The 18,831-nt window shown below is 45.5% G+C and overlaps 1 protein-coding gene across 7 annotated transcripts in view; it reads left to right on the top strand.

Moving 5' to 3' along the window:
• The window catches only part of LOC121551101 (caskin-2), an 86,192-nt gene that overhangs the window by 48,315 nt on the left and 19,046 nt on the right, over nucleotides 1-18,831 (top strand). For all 7 annotated transcript variants that reach the window (XM_041863641.2, XM_041863639.2, XM_041863640.2 and 4 more), the window contains exons 4-7: nucleotides 13,282-13,379; nucleotides 13,909-14,054; nucleotides 15,852-15,947; nucleotides 17,767-17,897. In XM_041863641.2, the coding sequence (XP_041719575.2) occupies nucleotides 13,282-13,379; nucleotides 13,909-14,054; nucleotides 15,852-15,947; nucleotides 17,767-17,897 (471 nt within the window). The remainder of the gene's footprint in view (nucleotides 1-13,281; nucleotides 13,380-13,908; nucleotides 14,055-15,851; nucleotides 15,948-17,766; nucleotides 17,898-18,831) is intronic.

The following is an 18,831-nucleotide window of genomic DNA, read 5'->3' on the forward strand; positions in this document are numbered from 1 at the left end:
TAGTTTTTTTATTTGTAATACATTTGCAAACATTTCTAAAAACCTGTTTTCACTTTCTTATTGTGGGGTATTGTGTGTATTGTTGTATTTAATCAATTTTAGAATAAGGCTGTAACGTACCAAAATGTGGAAAAATTCAAGGGGTCTGAATACTTTCCAATGGCAGTTTATTAGGTTCACAAATCTAGTACCGGGTTGGACCCCCCTTTACCTCCAGAACAGCCTGAATTCTTTGGGGCATTGAAACATTGTTCAATTGGTATCTAACATTCTCCACATCACCGCCACCACCCTGTACCGTTGACACCATGCAGGGCCATGGACTCATACTGTTTATACTAAATCCGGACTCTTCCATCAGCATGACGCAACAGGAACCCGGGATTCGTCGGACCAGGCGATGTTTTTCCACACCTCAATTGTCCAGTGTTGGTGATCGCGTGCCCACTGGAGCCGCTTCTTCTTGTTTTTAGCTGATAGGAGTGGAACCCTCTGTGGTCATCTGTTGCAATAGCCCATCCGTGATGAGGACCGACGAGTTGTGCGTTTTGAGATGCCGTTCTGCACACCACTGTTGTACTGCGCCGCTATTTCCTGTTTGTGGCCCGCCTGTTGGCTTGCACAATTCTTGCCATTCTCCTTCGACCTCTCAACAAGCTGTTTTCGCCCACTGCCGCTGAATGGATGTTTTTTGTTTGTTGCACCATTCTCTGTAAATTCTAGACACTGTCGTGCGTGAAAAGCCCAGGAGGCCAGCCATTTCTGAGATACTGGAACCGGCGCGCCTAGGACCAACGATCATACCACGCTCAAAGTCGCTTAGCTTACTCGTTTTGCCCATTCTAACGTTCAATCGAACAGTAACTGATTGCCTCAATGCCTGTCTGCCTGTGCATGAGAGAAAGAGATCGTAGGCCTGTGAGTGTGTGTGTGTGTGTGTCAGAGAAAGGCATGCTGAACAAACACTGGTGCTGTAATATGTAAAAGGGTTTCTTTTCTGCATCCCTGTGAGACAAATTAGTATTTGAGTCTCCGTTAACTTTTCCAGCTTTTGGTCTGTGTTTGGGGTGCAGTTTCCATGGAGAGCAGCGCTGGAATGGCCTGGGCTGAATGGCTGTGCCAGTGTGTGGGGGACTGGCCTGTGTGTGTCCAGAGGGCAGTACTGCCAGGACCCGTCAACACACCCCTGTCATCTGAAGCAATGGAGGGAAAGAACCAACCCTGGCAGGAGAGGACTATACACTACTAACTCTCCCTCTGAGAGCTGGACAGAAAGCCTGCTCTGTTTCCAAACTACCATAGAAGCTGACATCCATGCCATGTTAGAAGTGTATGTCAGCACAGCTCCCTGTGGGAGGAAGATGTGTGTGTGTGTGTGTTTGAAAGACTGTATATGTAAGAGATTGAAACAGCGTGCCTGAACCTGCGCTCGTAAAAACTCCCTGTAAATGTTCTCATTCAGACGGCCTGTACTGTCATACAAAATCCATTGACTTCTAAAAGGGACATGGGAAAGATCCCAAAGGCATCCAAAAAGACCTCACCATTGAAATGTAGCTAAAAGTGATGTCTTGGTTTCCATGTTTCTGAGCCATTTCATTTCGAGAGACATCAGCTATGACTCTACTACTATACTACACAGAGCTCTAGGGCCCACCTGCATTGATGCTGTCCCTTGATGACCATGGCCAGGTCACTGTTTGCTGAAACGATTAGCACACAGCCCAGACTGGAAGGAAGTTATTGGCCTCTGACCTCCCAGTCAGACAGCCAGCCAGCCAGCCAGCCAGCCAGCCAGTCAGCCAGTCAGTCAGCCAGTCAGTCAGTCAGTCAGTCAGTCAGATAGACAGAGAGAGATACTAGACTGACCAGGTCACCTTGGGGAATGTGAAACTATCAGCAGGAATGTCATTTGACAGGATGGTGCTGTGGCTTTTTTAAACTTTTGGTTCTTCTATCAAATGTGTCTCACATTTGGAAATGAACTAAATGTATTGAACTTATTAGAACATTTATTAATTAGTTTATCATAACACATGAACAGAATGCATCAGTGATTCGTATTCCCTGCAATTTTCTGAAGAGGCAACGACACAGGAATGCCCCCGTCTGTGTGCGGTGCGCTTATGTCTCACTTTGTGTAACCATTATGTATGTTAATGATAACAGTCTTCGGCTAGATGGAAAGCTTTTCCCAAAAACCTTCTCAATAAAAAGTTAACTTCAAAGTAGCCTATGCCTACCTGGCAGAATCATTATTATTTGCATCAATTCAGTGGCCAATTGTTTTGCAAACTCCATCACACATGTGCTACAGAAACACTGCTAACCAAACAACAGTGCTAAGTGTGTGCACTTGAATTAAAGGGTATCTACACTAAAAAATAGAAATTTCTTAGATTTGTCCTAGACTTCAAAAGTCATCCCCTGATGTGGTTTAAGCATTGTACAATTTAGTTGTTTTTCTATCTTTTAAAAAGTGTATTTTTTGCGAGCATAAACCTGAACAAACTGGGAAAAATCACATTCTCCCTGCATTTTTTGCCGTGGTATCATTTTGGTATTGAGTATTGTGATACTAAACCTGGTATCGGTATCGAAGTCAAAATTCTTGTATCGTGACAACACTCATGCTCATCCCTAGTCTGGGCCCCAGCAGCTGGTTTTATTCATGCAAAATATCAATTTCATTCCCTGCATGTCTAGTCTCCCCTACTTTTGCTATTTTTTCAATCTCTCTTTGTGTAAGGAAGCCATAGAGTGCAGCTTACAGTAACTCCATTATAATATGCTGACATAATGGTAAGATCAGTCTATGATACTCTATTAAATTAATTAAGGAGCCTCCAGGTTAGCCGTATTTAGTATCGCATTATCAAACTTGATACCTTTCTGTTTACGTTGTCATATGTCTAAGATACCTCAGTCTTTACAGTAGGCCTTTGTCTTTATTCTGAGGTCCCTCTATAGACTTTGGACTGGAGCGAACTTGTTTCCTATCCACCAATAGACAGACATTGTTTATTTAGATTTTAGAAACAGTCCTGATAACTAGGCTGTTTGCACAGATGCTCCTCACACATGCATTTTTAATGTCAGATTATTTTTTATCACCTCTCAGTCAGGCTGCTGGATTGTACAGAGGGATTAGACTCTCTCATCCTCTACCTCTTATATCTCTCTCTCCTTCCCCCTCCCTCCCTCTCTCTCCTTCCCCCCTCCCTCTCTCTCCTTCCCCCCTCCCTCTCTCTCCTTCCCCCCTCCCTCTCTCCCTCATTCTATGCCATTACTCTTAGAGATGATCCTGGCACTCTGTTACTGTACCCAGACACAGCAGAACCCCCCAGCCTCCCTTCATAGTACACAACTCCCTCTGGTAGAGAGATAGGAAATGCTACATGCCCACTGAGGCACTACTTATTCCAAAACACGCTGTAGAGCTATAGTACAGACCGTCTCTCTATAGTACAGACCGTCTCTCTATAGTACAGACCGTCTCTCTATAGTACAGACCGTCTCTCTATAGTACAGACCGTCTCTCTAAAGTACAGACCGTCTCTCTATAGTACAGACGTCTCTCTATAGTACAGACCGTCTCTCTATAGTACAGACGTCTCTCTATAGTACAGACCGTCTCTCTATAGTACAGACCGTCTCTCTATAGTACAGACCGTCTCTCTATAGTACAGACCGTCTCTCTATAGTACAGACCGTCTCTCTATAGTACAGACCGTCTCTCTATAGTACAGACCGTCTCTCTATAGTACAGACCGTCTCTCTATAGTACAGACCGTCTCTCTATAGTACAGACCGTCTCTCTATAGTACAGACCGTCTCTCTAAAGTACAGACCGTCTCTCTATAGTACAGACCGTCTCTCTATAGTACAGACCGTCTCTCTATAGTACAGACCGTCTCTCTATAGTACAGACCGTCTCTCTATAGTACAGACCGTCTCTCTAAAGTACAGACGTCTCTCTATAGTACAGACCGTCTCTCTATAGTACAGACCGTCTCTCTATAGGACAGACCGTCTCTATAGTACAGACCGTCTCTCTATAGTACAGACTGTCTCTCTATAGTACAGACCGTCTCTCTATAGTACAGACGTCTCTATAGTACAGACCGTCTCTCTATAGTACAGACCGAGAGACCGTCTCTCTATAGTACAGACCGTCTCTCTATAGTACAGACGTCTCTCTATAGTACAGACCGTCTCTCTATAGTACAGACCGTCTCTCTATAGTACAGACCGTCTCTCTATAGTACAGGCCGTCTCTCTATAGTACAGACCGTCTCTCTATAGTACAGACCGTCTCTCTATAGTACAGACGTCTCTCTATAGTACATACCGTCTCTCTATAGTACAGACCGTCTCTCTATAGTACAGACCGTCTCTCTATAGTACAGTCCGTCTCTCTATAGTACAGACAGTCTCTCTATAGTACAGACCGTCTCTCTATAGTACAGACCGTCTCTCTATAGTACAGACTGTCTCTCTATAATACAGACCGTCTCTCTATAGTACAGACGTCTCTCTATAGTACAGACCGTCTCTCTATAGTACAGACCGTCTCTCTATAGTACAGACCGTCTCTATAGTACAGACCGTCTCTCTATAGTACAGACTGTCTCTCTATAGTACAGACCGTCTCTCTATAGTACAGACGTCTCTATAGTACAGACCGTCTCTCTATAGTACAGACCGAGAGACCGTCTCTCTATAGTACAGACCGTCTCTCTATAGTACAGACGTCTCTCTATAGTACAGACCGTCTCTCTATAGTACAGACCGTCTCTCTATAGTACAGACCGTCTCTCTATAGTACAGACCGTCTCTCTATAGTACAGACCGTCTCTCTATAGTACAGGCCGTCTCTCTATAGTACAGACCGTCTCTCTATAGTACAGACCGTCTCTCTATAGTACAGACGTCTCTCTATAGTACATACCGTCTCTCTATAGTACAGACCGTCTCTCTATAGTACAGACCGTCTCTCTATAGTACAGTCCGTCTCTCTATAGTACAGACAGTCTCTCTATAGTACAGACCGTGTCTCTCTAGTACAGACCGTCTCTCTATAGTACAGACCGCCTCTCTATAGTACAGACCGTCTCTCTATAGTACAGACCGTGTCTCTCTATAGTACAGACCGTCTCTCTATAGTACAGACCGTGTCTCTCTATAGTACAGACCGTCTCTCTATAGTACAGACCGTGTCTCTCTATAGTACAGACCGTCTCTCTATAGTACAGACCGTCTCTCTATAGTACAGACCGTGTCTCTATAGTACAGACCGTCTCTCTATAGTACAGACCGTCTCTCTATAGTACAGACCGTCTCTCTATAGTACAGACCGTGTCTCTCTATAGTACAGGCCGTCTCTCTATAGTACAGACCGTCTCTCTATAGTACAGACTGTGTCTCTCTATAGTACAGACCGTGTCTCTCTATAGTACAGACCGTCTCTCTATAGTACAGACCGTGTCTCTCTATAGTACAGACCGTCTCTCTATAGTACAGACCGTCTCTCTATAGTACAGACCGTGTCTCTCTATAGTACAGACCGTGTCTCTCTATAGTACAGACCGTCTCTCTATAGTACAGACCGTCTCTCTATAGTACAGACCGTGTCTCTCTATAGTACAGACCGTGTCTCTCTATAGTACAGACCGTGTCTCTCTATAGTACAGACCGTCTCTCTATAGTACAGACCGTGTCTCTCTATAGTACAGACCGTCTCTCTATAGTACAGACCGTCTCTCTATAGTACAGACCGTCTCTCTATAGTACAGACCGTGTCTCTCTATAGTACAGACCGTCTCTCTATAGTACAGACCGTCTCTCTATAGTACAGACCGTCTCTCTATAGTACAGACCGTCTCTCTATAGTACAGACCGTCTCTATAGTACAGATCGTCTCTCTATAGTACAGACCGTCTCTCTATAGTACAGACCGTCTCTCTATAGTACAGACCGTGTCTCTCTATAGTACAGACCGGTCTCTCTATAGTACAGACCGTGTCTCTCTATAGTACAGACCGTCTCTCTATAGTACAGACCGGTCTCTCTATAGTACAGACCGTCTCTCTATAGTACAGACCGTCTCTCTATAGTACAGACCGTCTCTCTATAGTACAGACCGTCTCTATAGTACAGATCGTGTCTCTCTATAGTACAGACCGTCTCTCTATAGTACAGACCGTCTCTCTATAGTACAGACCGTCTCTCTATAGTACAGACCGTCTCTCTATAGTACAGACCGTCTCTCTATAGTACAGACCGTCTCTCTATAGTACAGACCGTCTCTCTATAGTACAGACCGTCTCTCTATAGTACAGACCGTCTCTCTATAGTACAGACCGTCTCTCTATAGTACAGACCGTCTCTCTATAGTACAGACCGTCTCTCTATAGTACAGACCGTCTCTCTATAGTACAGACCGTCTCTCTATAGTACAGACCGTCTCTCTATAGTACAGACCGTCTCTCTATAGTACAGACCGTCTCTCTATAGTACAGACCGTCTCTCTATAGTACAGACCGTGTCTCTCTATAGTACAGACCGTCTCTCTATAGTACAGACCGTCTCTCTATAGTACAGACCGTCTCTCTATAGTACAGACCGTCTCTCTATAGTACAGACCGTCTCTCTATAGTACAGACCGTCTCTCTATAGTACAGACCGTGTCTCTCTATAGTACAGACCGTCTCTCTATAGTACAGACCGTCTCTCTATAGTACAGACCGTCTCTCTATAGTACAGACCGGTCTCTCTATAGTACAGACCGTCTCTCTATAGTACAGACCGTCTCTCTATAGTACAGACCGTCTCTCTATAGTACAGACCGTCTCTCTATAGTACAGACCGTCTCTCTATAGTACAGACCGTCTCTCTATAGTACAGACCGTGCTCTCTATAGTACAGACCGTCTCTCTATAGTACAGACCGTCTCTCTATAGTACAGACCGTCTCTCTATAGTACAGACCGTCTCTCTATAGTACAGACCGTGTCTCTCTATAGTACAGACCGTCTCTCTATAGTACAGACCGTCTCTCTATAGTACAGACCGTCTCTCTATAGTACAGACCGTCTCTCTATAGTACAGACCGTCTCTCTATAGTACAGACCGTCTCTCTATAGTACAGACCGTGTCTCTCTATAGTACAGACCGTCTCTCTATAGTACAGACCGTCTCTCTATAGTACAGACCGTCTCTCTATAGTACAGACCGTGTCTCTCTATAGTACAGACCGTCTCTCTATAGTACAGACCGTCTCTCTATAGTACAGACCGTCTCTCTATAGTACAGACCGTCTCTCTATAGTACAGACCGTCTCTCTATAGTACAGACCGTCTCTCTATAGTACAGACCGTCTCTCTATAGTACAGACCGTCTCTCTATAGTACAGACCGGTCTCTCTATAGTACAGACCGTCTCTCTATAGTACAGACCGTCTCTCTATAGTACAGACCGTCTCTCTATAGTACAGACCGTGCTCTCTATAGTACAGACCGTCTCTCTATAGTACAGACCGTGTCTCTCTATAGTACAGACCGTCTCTCTATAGTACAGACCGTCTCTCTATAGTACAGACCGTGTCTCTCTATAGTACAGACCGTCTCTCTATAGTACAGACCGTCTCTCTATAGTACAGACCGTCTCTCTATAGTACAGACCGTGTCTCTCTATAGTACAGACCGTCTCTCTATAGTACAGACCGTCTCTCTATAGTACAGACCGTCTCTCTATAGTACAGACCGTCTCTCTATAGTACAGACCGTCTCTCTATAGTACAGACCGTCTCTCTATAGTACAGACCGTCTCTCTATAGTACAGACCGTCTCTCTATAGTACAGACCTGTCTCTCTATAGTACAGACCGCTCTCTATAGTACAGACCGTCTCTCTATAGTACAGACCGTCTCTCTATAGTACAGACCGTCTCTCTATAGTACAGACCGTCTCTCTATAGTACAGACCGTCTCTCTATAGTACAGACCGTGTCTCTCTATAGTACAGACCGTCTCTCTATAGTACAGACCGTGTCTCTCTATAGTACAGACCGTCTCTCTATAGTACAGACCGTCTCTCTATAGTACAGACCGTCTCTCTATAGTACAGACCGTCTCTCTATAGTACAGACCGTGTCTCTCTATAGTACAGACCGTCTCTCTATAGTACAGACCGTCTCTCTATAGTACAGACCGTCTCTCTATAGTACAGACCGTCTCTCTATAGTACAGACCGTCTCTCTATAGTACAGACCGTGTCTCTCTATAGTACAGACCGTCTCTCTATAGTACAGACCGTGTCTCTCTATAGTACAGACCGGTCTCTCTATAGTACAGACCGCTCTCTATAGTACAGACCGTCTCTCTATAGTACAGACCGTCTCTCTATAGTACAGACCGTCTCTCTATAGTACAGACCGTCTCTCTATAGTACAGACCGTCTCTCTATAGTACAGACCGTGTCTCTCTATAGTACAGACCGTCTCTCTATAGTACAGACCGTCTCTCTATAGTACAGACCGTCTCTCTATAGTACAGACCGTCTCTCTATAGTACAGACCGTCTCTCTATAGTACAGACCGTCTCTCTATAGTACAGACCGGTCTCTCTATAGTACAGACCGTCTCTCTATAGTACAGACCGTCTCTCTATAGTACAGACCGTCTCTCTATAGTACAGACCGTCTCTCTATAGTACAGACCGTCTCTCTATAGTACAGACCGTCTCTCTATAGTACAGACCGTGTCTCTCTATAGTACAGACCGTCTCTCTATAGTACAGACCGTCTCTCTATAGTACAGACCGTCTCTCTATAGTACAGACCGTCTCTCTATAGTACAGACCGTCTCTCTATAGTACAGACCGTCTCTCTATAGTACAGACCGTCTCTCTATAGTACAGACCGTCTCTCTATAGTACAGACCGTGTCTCTCTATAGTACAGACCGTCTCTCTATAGTACAGACCGTCTCTCTATAGTACAGACCGTCTCTCTATAGTACAGACCGTCTCTCTATAGTACAGACCGTCTCTCTCTATAGTACAGACCGTGTCTCTCTATAGTACAGACCGTCTCTCTATAGTACAGACCGTCTCTCTATAGTACAGACCGCTCTCTCTATAGTACAGACCGTCTCTCTATAGTACAGACCGTCTCTCTATAGTACAGACCGTGTCTCTCTATAGTACAGACCGTCTCTCTATAGTACAGACCGTTTCTCTATAGTACAGACCGTCTCTCTATAGTACAGACCGTGTCTCTCTATAGTACAGACCGTCTCTCTATAGTACATACCGTCTCTCTATAGTACAGACCGTGTCTCTATAGTACAGACCGTGTCTCTCTATAGTACAGACCGTCTCTCTATAGTACAGACCGTCTCTCTATAGTACAGACCGTGTCTCTCTATAGTACAGACCGTCTCTCTATAGTACAGACCGTCTCTCTATAGTACAGACCGTCTCTCTATAGTACAGACCGTCTCTCTATAGTACAGACCGTCTCTTTATAGTACAGACCGTCTCTCTATAGTACAGACCGTCTCTCTATAGTACAGACCGTGTCTCTCTATAGTACAGACCGTCTCTCTATAGTACAGACAGTCTCTCTATAGTACAGACCGTGTCTCTATAGTACAGACCGTCTCTCTATAGTACAGACCGTTTCTCTATAGTACAGACCGTCTCTCTATAGTACAGACCGTGTCTCTCTATAGTACAGACCGTCTCTCTATAGTACAGACCTGTCTCTCTATAGTACAGACCGTCTCTCTATAGTACAGACCGTCTCTCTATAGTACAGACCGGTCTCTCTATAGTACAGACCGTCTCTCTATAGTACAGACCGTCTCTCTATAGTACAGACCGTCTCTCTATAGTACAGACCGGTCTCTCTATAGTACAGACCGTCTCTCTATAGTACAGACCGTCTCTCTATAGTACAGACCGTCTCTCTATAGTACAGACCGTCTCTCTATAGTACAGACCGTCTCTCTATAGTACAGACCGTGTCTCTCTATAGTACAGACCGTCTCTCTATAGTACAGACCGTCTCTCTATAGTACAGACCGTCTCTCTATAGTACAGACCGTCTCTCTATAGTACAGACCGTCTCTCTATAGTACAGACTGTCTCTCTATAGTACAGACCGTCTCTCTATAGTACAGACCTGTCTCTCTATAGTACAGACCGTCTCTCTATAGTACAGACCGTCTCTCTATAGTACAGACCGTCTCTCTATAGTACAGACGTCTCTCTATAGTACAGACCGTCTCTCTATAGTACAGACCGTCTCTCTATAGTACAGACCGTGTCTCTCTATAGTACAGACCGTCTCTCTATAGTACAGACCGTCTCTCTATAGTACATACCGTCTCTCTATAGTACAGACCGTCTCTCTATAGTACAGACCGTGTCTCTCTATAGTACAGACCATGTCTCTCTATAGTACAGACCGTCTCTCTATAGTACAGACCGTCTCTCTATAGTACAGACCGTGTCTCTCTATAGTACAGACCGTCTCTCTATAGTACAGACCGTCTCTCTATAGTACATACCGTCTCTCTATAGTACAGACCGTGTCTCTCTATAGTACAGACCCTGTCTCTCTATAGTACAGACCGTCTCTCTATAGTACAGACCGTCTCTCTATAGTACAGACCGTCTCTCTATAGTACAGACCGTGTCTCTCTATAGTACAGACCGTCTCTCTATAGTACAGACCGTCTCTCTCTATAGTACAGACCGTGTCTCTCTATAGTACAGACCGTCTCTCTATAGTACAGACCGTCTCTCTATAGTACAGACCGTCTCTTTATAGTACAGACCGTCTCTCTATAGTACAGACCGTCTCTCTATAGTACAGACCGTGTCTCTCTATAGTACACACCGTCTCTCTATAGTACAGACCGCCTCTCTATAGTACAGACGTCTCTCTATAGTACAGACCGTCTCTCTATAGTACAGACCGTCTCTCTATAGTACAGACCGTCTCTCTATAGTACAGACAGTGTCTCTCTATAGTACAGACCGTCTCTTTATAGTACAGACCGTCTCTCTATAGTACATACCGTCTCTCTATAGTACAGACCGTGTCTCTCTATAGTACAGACCGTGTCTCTCTATAGTACAGACCGTCTCTCTATAGTACAGACCGTCTCTCTATAGTACAGACCGTCTCTCTATAGTACAGACCGTGTCTCTCTATAGTACAGACCGTCTCTCTATAGTACAGACCGTCTCTCTATAGTACAGACCGTCTCTCTCTATAGTACAGACCGTGTCTCTCTATAGTACAGACCGTCTCTCTATAGTACAGACCGTCTCTCTATAGTACAGACTGTCTCTTTATAGTACAGACCGTCTCTCTATAGTACAGACCGTCTCTCTATAGTACAGACCGTGTCTCTCTATAGTACAGACCGTCTCTCTATAGTACAGACCGTGTCTCTATAGTACAGACCGTCTCTCTATAGTACAGACCGTTTCTCTATAGTACAGACCGTCTCTCTATAGTACAGACCGTGTCTCTCTATAGTACAGACCGTCTCTCTATAGTACAGACCGTGTCTCTCTATAGTACAGACCGTCTCTCTATAGTACAGACCGTGTCTCTCTATAGTACAGACCGTGTCTCTCTATAGTACAGACCGTCTCTCTATAGTACAGACCGTGTCTCTCTATAGTACAGACGTCTCTCTATAGTACAGACCGTCTCTCTATAGTACATACCGTCTCTCTATAGTACAGACCGTGTCTCTCTATAGTACAGACCGTCTCTCTATAGTACAGACCGTCTCTCTATAGTACAGACCGTGTCTCTCTATAGTACAGACCGTCTCTCTATAGTACAGACCGTGTCTCTCTATAGTACAGACCGTCTCTCTATAGTACAGACCGTCTCTCTATAGTACAGACCGTCTCTCTATAGTACAGACCGTCTCTCTATAGTACAGACGTCTCTCTATAGTACAGACCGTCTCTCTATAGTACAGACCGTTTCTCTATAGTACAGACCGTTTCTCTATAGTACAGACCGTCTCTCTATAGTACAGACCGTCTCTCTATAGTACAGACCGTCTCTCTATAGTACAGACCGTCTCTCTATAGTACAGACCGTCTCTCTATAGTACAGACCGTCTCTCTATAGTACAGACCGTCTCTCGTGTCTCTGGTCTGGTTATTTATGGTTAGGTGCTGTAACCACACGTACAGTATATTATGTTCTGACTGGCAGCTTCCTCCCTCTCGCCTCTCCATGTGGACGGTGGTGGCTGCAGGCTGTGGCAACGGCCTGTACCTGCATGTGTGTGTGTGTGTGTCTGTGTGAGAGGGGAGATTTATATCTGTGGTGTTTGGACTCGACGGTGGTGGTGGAGGCAGGACTGTTACTCACCACCCTAATGAGTTGAGTCCTTCTTCCCCTCTGAGCTGAGTCACCTCTGAAGGCCACACTGTGTGTTGGCATGCCCCGACACACACATCATGGCACTCATAAAACATGATGGTAGGATGGCAAATCCTCCCTCCCATAGTTTGGGGGATTTTATTTTGTATTTACTACCCCCATACCCCCTCCCTTTCTCCCCAAAACAGATAAAGCTGAACAACACCGAAAGAGAAGGGGAGGAGGGTGAGAGACTGTGTGGATGAGGATAGAGGGAGTCTGGTCTTGATTGAGCCAAAGCCTCCAGCTCCATTATCTTTCCTGTTATTCATGTCTCCTGGTGTCTAGTGAATCCTAGACTACTGGCTGGCTGGCTTCTACACTACAGTACAGGCCTGCCCAATAACACAGCCCTCAGCCCACAGCCCAGAGCAGGGTTCTGGCGGGGCCTGGCTTTGCTTTATGTTGTGGCCTCTTTCTACATATTGAAGATGTGTTTTCCATTCATTTTACGATCAGATCACATGCAGACTTTAATTGAATCCTCACCAGTGAGAGGATGAGTGTGTGACTAACAGCCCAGGGCTGTGGTCTGTTATTGGCTGATGGAAGAGTACTGTCTCTCTCTCTCTGTGTCTGTCTGGGTGGGTGCCAGTGGTGGGTTGTTTACATGTGAAAGACACAAGCAATGCCATTGGCCTCTAAGCATCCCCATTGCCAAACAATCCCAATGCTCTCTCAATTGTGTCTTTCACTCAACTATACTATGTCTGTACTGAACTATATCTCTCCAAACGTCACCTTCCCATCTCCTCTTCTCCATTGTCTTTGAGCCTCTGTACTATATCCCTCTGTCATCTTTCTGTGTGTTGTTGTCCTCAGGTTCTCAGCCCTCCACCATGCTGCTCTGACCGGAACTACAGACCTGCTGTCTGTGCTGCTGGAGGCTCAGGCCACTGTGGACATCAAGGACAGGAACGGTGAGACACACAGCACTGTCTATCACCTGCTCTCAGATCAGCTAGCAAAACAGCTAACAACAGTCCTCAGTGAGAGACAAAGCACTATCACTGCTCTCAGATCAGCTAGCAAAACAGCTAACACAGGTCTCAGTGAGATCATCTCAGTCAGCACAGATATGATCTCTGATGTTTTCTGTCAGTGGCACACATTGTCTTGAGATTTCATGTTAGCTGGTACATCCAGATCTCAGACCAGTTAGCAACATGTGCCACAGTACAAAAATACTTGCCTTTAATGAATATTATCTGTGATGTTTTTATTAGTGACGCACACATTGTCTGTAATTCTACTGTATATCAGCTGGTACATTCTATTAGTTCTATCTGTGGAACATTGTCTTGTGATTTAATATCAGCTTTCATATGGATAACCCAAAAATGTCTACCGGTACTTCTGTCTGTCACTCACTGTCTGTCTGTCTCTATTGTGTGTGTTTATATGTGTACTGTATATGACCATAGATGTCCTGTGTGCTGCCTCCTGCAGGTATGCGTCCGCTTCACTATGCAGCGTGGCAGGGCAAGGCTGACTCTGTTCTTACGCTGCTGAGGGCCGGAGCTGGAGTCAATGGGGTCTCACAGGATGGACACATCCCCCTGCACCTGGCCGCACAGTACGGACACTATGATGTGGTCAGTACACAACACACAACACACAACACACATACTGAGACAGACAGACAGACAGACAGACAGACAGACAGACAGACAGACAGACAGACAGACAGAGACACACGCACACACACACACACACACACACACACACAAACACACACACACAAACACAAACAAACAGACTGTCAACAAATATCCCCATTCTGCTGGATTGGCTGGTGTGTCTGTCCACAAAGCTTACACTGACACTGGGTTACTGTGGGTGACTTATCTGAGATTTAGATGTGTGTGGTCATGTTTGGTCAGTCCACTTAAGTCTTAAACAGTAAACAAAACTGTCAGCAAATCACAGCCATAGCCCCAAAACAGATGTGACATGGCAGGGATAGAGTAGGATGGGTGGTGTTTGGTGGTACAGGCATTTAAGGGATTGAGGGGGTACGGAGCAAGCAGGGAGAGGAGAGGGATGTTGGTGTGATTGGATTGGAGAGGGAGAAGAGGGAGAGAGAAGCACGAGGCAGGATGAGGAGGATTGGATTTGTGGGGATTGAGGGGGTAATGATGGGGGGGTCCGGGGTGATCAGGTTTAGGGGGGATTAGGGACCTTGTCTTTGTTACCAACCCCCACCACCCCCTGTAGTGCTGAGTGATAAGTGGTAAGTGGTTTTTTAGGTCGGTTCGGTTTCGGTTCGATTATTTAAAAAATGTCATGGTTTTCGCTGTAACAACACAGAATAAAACGATTAATAAAAGTCCCATGATGGTAGTGACTGCCCATTACTGCTTATCATCTTTTAACCATCATTTATTCACATTACTTTACTTTAATAAAATATTTCAGATGTGTATATTTACATTTGTTTTATTTTATAACTTTATTATTTCAGGCCAGATGTGTAGAGTGATGTAAGGGAATGTTTTCACTCTCTAACAATACATCTACACGATAAAGGACTGTGTGTGTAGGTATAGAGCTTTATTTTACATTTTTAGTCATTTAGCAGACGCTCTTATCCAGAGCGACTTACAGGAGCAATTAGGGTTAAGTGCCTTGCTCAAGGGCACATCGACAGATTTTTCACCTAGTCGGCTCGGGGATTAGAACCAGCGACCTTTCGGTTACTGGCACAACGCTCTTACCCACTAAGCTACCTGCCGCCCTTTATAAGACACCACTTGGGAAATAGATCAGGAACTAGCCTACAAACATTTTGTCATGATGTGTTTTTGTTATGCAACATGAATTGATTTGTAGGCCTTTAAGGACCACAGTTTGTGTGAAAAGCCTTTATCTCCACAGACCATAAAGTCCCATTTGATTGTAACAGCCTCTGGTCCTCTAGTCTACTCTGTATTCCCAGAGCAGAATGACCACCAAATACTATGTGTCCTTGGATACGGCAGGCAGCACCAGGTGCTGATAGAAACATCTGCCATCATCTCCCTAGCTACGTGTGTTGTAAAACTATCTGCATGACCACATCCACATAACATAGCTTACACCCCTAATGGCCCCGGTGACAGTGTGTATGTGTATATGGTATTTGATCTTGGTTATGTGTGTAATGGTGTGTGTGCTGTGCTGTGCGTGCCATAGTATACGTTTCCATGAACGTGTGTGTGTGTGTGTGTGTGTGTGTGTTAATATTTGTGTGTGTTGATTCCCTGTCTGTCTGTTTTTCTCAGTCTAAGATGCTGCTGCAGCACCGTGTGTATGATTGCATGTATAGTGTGTGTATATGCCTGTGTGTGTGTGTTTTTTTATATTTGTGTGTGTTGATCCCCTGTCTGTTTGTCTGTCTGTGTCTCTCTCAGTCTGAGATGCTGCTGCAGCACCAGTCCAACCCCTGTCTGATCAACAAAACCAAGAAGACCCCCCTAGACCTGGCCTGTGAGTTCGGTAGAGTCAAGGTAAGACTGTGTTTGTGTTTTTCCTCCCCCACCACTGGCCCAGGCTCACAGAGACAGACAGGGGGGCTGCAGCCTGCTGTGAGAGTGTAAATGATGTAACTCTGTCATGGCCTGTGTTAGTCTGGACAGACACAGTGGTCACAGCTGGACAAATACAACCCCTCTGGAGCTGGGATGGGCTGCATTGTTACAACTGCTCCTCTTCCATCAAATACATCTCAGTTCTGCACTCTTTACTTTCAGTCTCTCTCTCTCATCCTTGAGAATGCTGATTCTCTTACTAGAGCACATTTACTTCTCGCTCTCCATTTCTCTCTATTTCTCTCTCTCCATTTCTCTCTCTCTTTCTCTCTTTCTCTCCCTCTCCATTTATCTCTCTTTCTCTCTCCCTCGAGCACAGTTGTTCTCACTCAATCACACCAACTTCCTCCCTCGCGCTTCCTTCTTCTCACTTACACATTCACACGCTCATTTTTTCACACTCTCCATCTCAAATGTACATTCGGTCGCTATGACTTAATGGTCAATTGGGCCTGCATCATTAAACCAATTTGACTATTTCAGAAACAACTCTCTCCCTGACCGCACAATAGCTTTGTATGTGAATTTATCAGTTCCAATAGCCCTTCAAATACCACCAAGCCAATGTGAGTGTATTTCAAACTCTGTGCGCTGCCTAAATCAAAGTCCCTGGTCCCAAATAGTGCTGCAGCAGCGTTTAGTTTGGATAGGACAGTGTGAAGCCGAACCAAGCCAGGGTGAAGTAATAGTACACACACACACACACACACACACACACACACACATTGTGAACGCTGCTTTCCTCTCATGCTGGGCTGGAAAATCCCCTCGTCTTTCATTCTTATTTATCTGGATGTGGGCTGGAGAGGAAGTATTGGCAGGTCTGTAGCTCCTGTTACTGAAAGGTTTGCTGGGCAGCTTTGTTTGTGCTTGTGTGTTTGTTGAATGAGACTTGAGAGAGTTAGCTTGTAACTACTGTCCCCCAGGATTGATTTAGAATGGGATATCTTTAGAATGCTGACACTGGCTCCACCGTGGAATGACCTGTGTGTGTGTGTGTGTGTGTGTGTGTGGGGGAGTGTAGTGTGTGTGTGTGGAGTGTGTGTGTGTGGAGTGTAGTGTGTGTGTGTGGGGAGTGTTTGGGCATCAGCTGCTGTGTTGGGGTGCCAGGGTGTGGCGAGCCCCTCCCTATTTCTATTTCTCTCTCTCTCCTTCCACTCTTCCTTTCTCTCTCTCATTTCCCTCTCTGTCCCTGTGTGTTTTCCTGCTGTCCTCTGTCCCTGTGTGTTTTCCTGCTGTCCTCTGTCCCTGTGTGTTTTCCTGCTGTCCTCTGTCCCAGACCAGTCTCCCAGCAGCAGTAGTCAGTCAGTGAGTGTTGAGGTGTCATCCAGTGTGTGGGCCAGATGTGTGGGGTTGCTTATCACTCCTGTATTACCTCACACTCACCTGTGGGGCCTCCCATGTCAAATCACAGAACTCCTGAAGGTTTTAAACTCGTGTGTGTGCATGAAATGTACATGAACTCTCTCTCTCTCTGAATCTTCTCTCTCTCTCTCTCTCTCTCTCTGTATGTCTCTCTCTCTCTGTCTCTCTCTCTCTCTCTCTCTCTCTCTCTCTCTTTCTCTTTCTCTCTCTGTCTCTCTCTCTCTCTCTCTCTCTGTCTCTCTCTCTCTCTCTCTCTCTCTCTCTCTCTCTCTCTCTCTCTCTCTCTCTCTCTCTGTTCTTCAATTTCCCTTTCTCCTCTCTTCTGTCTCCATGGCTTTTTTTCTTGACCTCCCTCACTCACTCCTCCTCTCAGGTTGCTCAGCTGTTGTTGAGCAGTAACATGGTGGTGGCTCTGTTAGAGGGTGATAGGAAGGAACCTACAGACTCCGGCTTCAACACGCCGCTGCACCTCGCCGCACGCAACGGACACAAGGACATCATCCGGTAAGAGACTTTCTATTGTTTTTCACAATCTGAACTTGAGAAATGTATGCAAAACTCGTATTGTGTAGTATAGTGTTGTATAAATCATGCGTTGATGTCAATGAAAGATTTTCACAAAAGTTTTAATGCAGATTTGTGTACATGTTTCTCAGGCTCGGATTCAGCCCATACTGATTTGTGTGTACAGTACCCATTGATAGATTGATATTTTCTTATGAGACTTATTCCTCTGCCTGTCATTCCTGTCATTTTTCACATACTAAATGAAAGGCTATGATTGGTCATGGTTGGTCAGTGCAGGTCTGTGTGATTGAACACCTCTGAGGTGTAGAGGTGGACAGGGGTCTGACAGGGTTAACACAGTCACTGATCTGGAACTGGTGTGCTGGGAGACTCGACAGGACAGTAAATGGTTCCCATGGGTATACCCTCTGCCCCTCCTCCTCCCCTCCTCCTCCTCCTCCTCCTCCCTCTTCCTCTCCACTGTACTATGGACAAGACAAGAACCATCAGACACGGCTCTGTCTCCACACCCTCGCTCTGGAACACTGTGGTGTGTGTTTTCTCTCTCTCAAGTGGATCTAGCCATATATTTCCTCAACACTGACTCTTAGTACCCCAATCTCTGATCTGACTAGCTGGGAGGCTATAAAACAGCCTGTCCGATTTCTACTCCACCAGGGGCCACAGCCCCAATCCCCTAGTACCTCCATGGAGACCTACATCAGAGTCTGTCTGGCACAGTCCAGAACCAGACACCCAGCTCACCCTGAGCCCTGCCAGAGAGAAGAGGAGGAGGAGGGGGTCTACTCTGCAGCCCTGTTCCCATGTTTCACTGACAGCTGCAGCAGTCTGTCACTAGCCTGAGAGAGAGAGAGATGGATATGCAGAAAGAGACACTGGAGAGAAACCGAGAGAGAGACTGAGAGGGAGG

Source organism: Coregonus clupeaformis, unplaced genomic scaffold, assembly GCF_020615455.1.
Source record: "Coregonus clupeaformis isolate EN_2021a unplaced genomic scaffold, ASM2061545v1 scaf0772, whole genome shotgun sequence".
NCBI classification, from domain to species: Eukaryota; Metazoa; Chordata; class Actinopteri; order Salmoniformes; family Salmonidae; genus Coregonus; species Coregonus clupeaformis.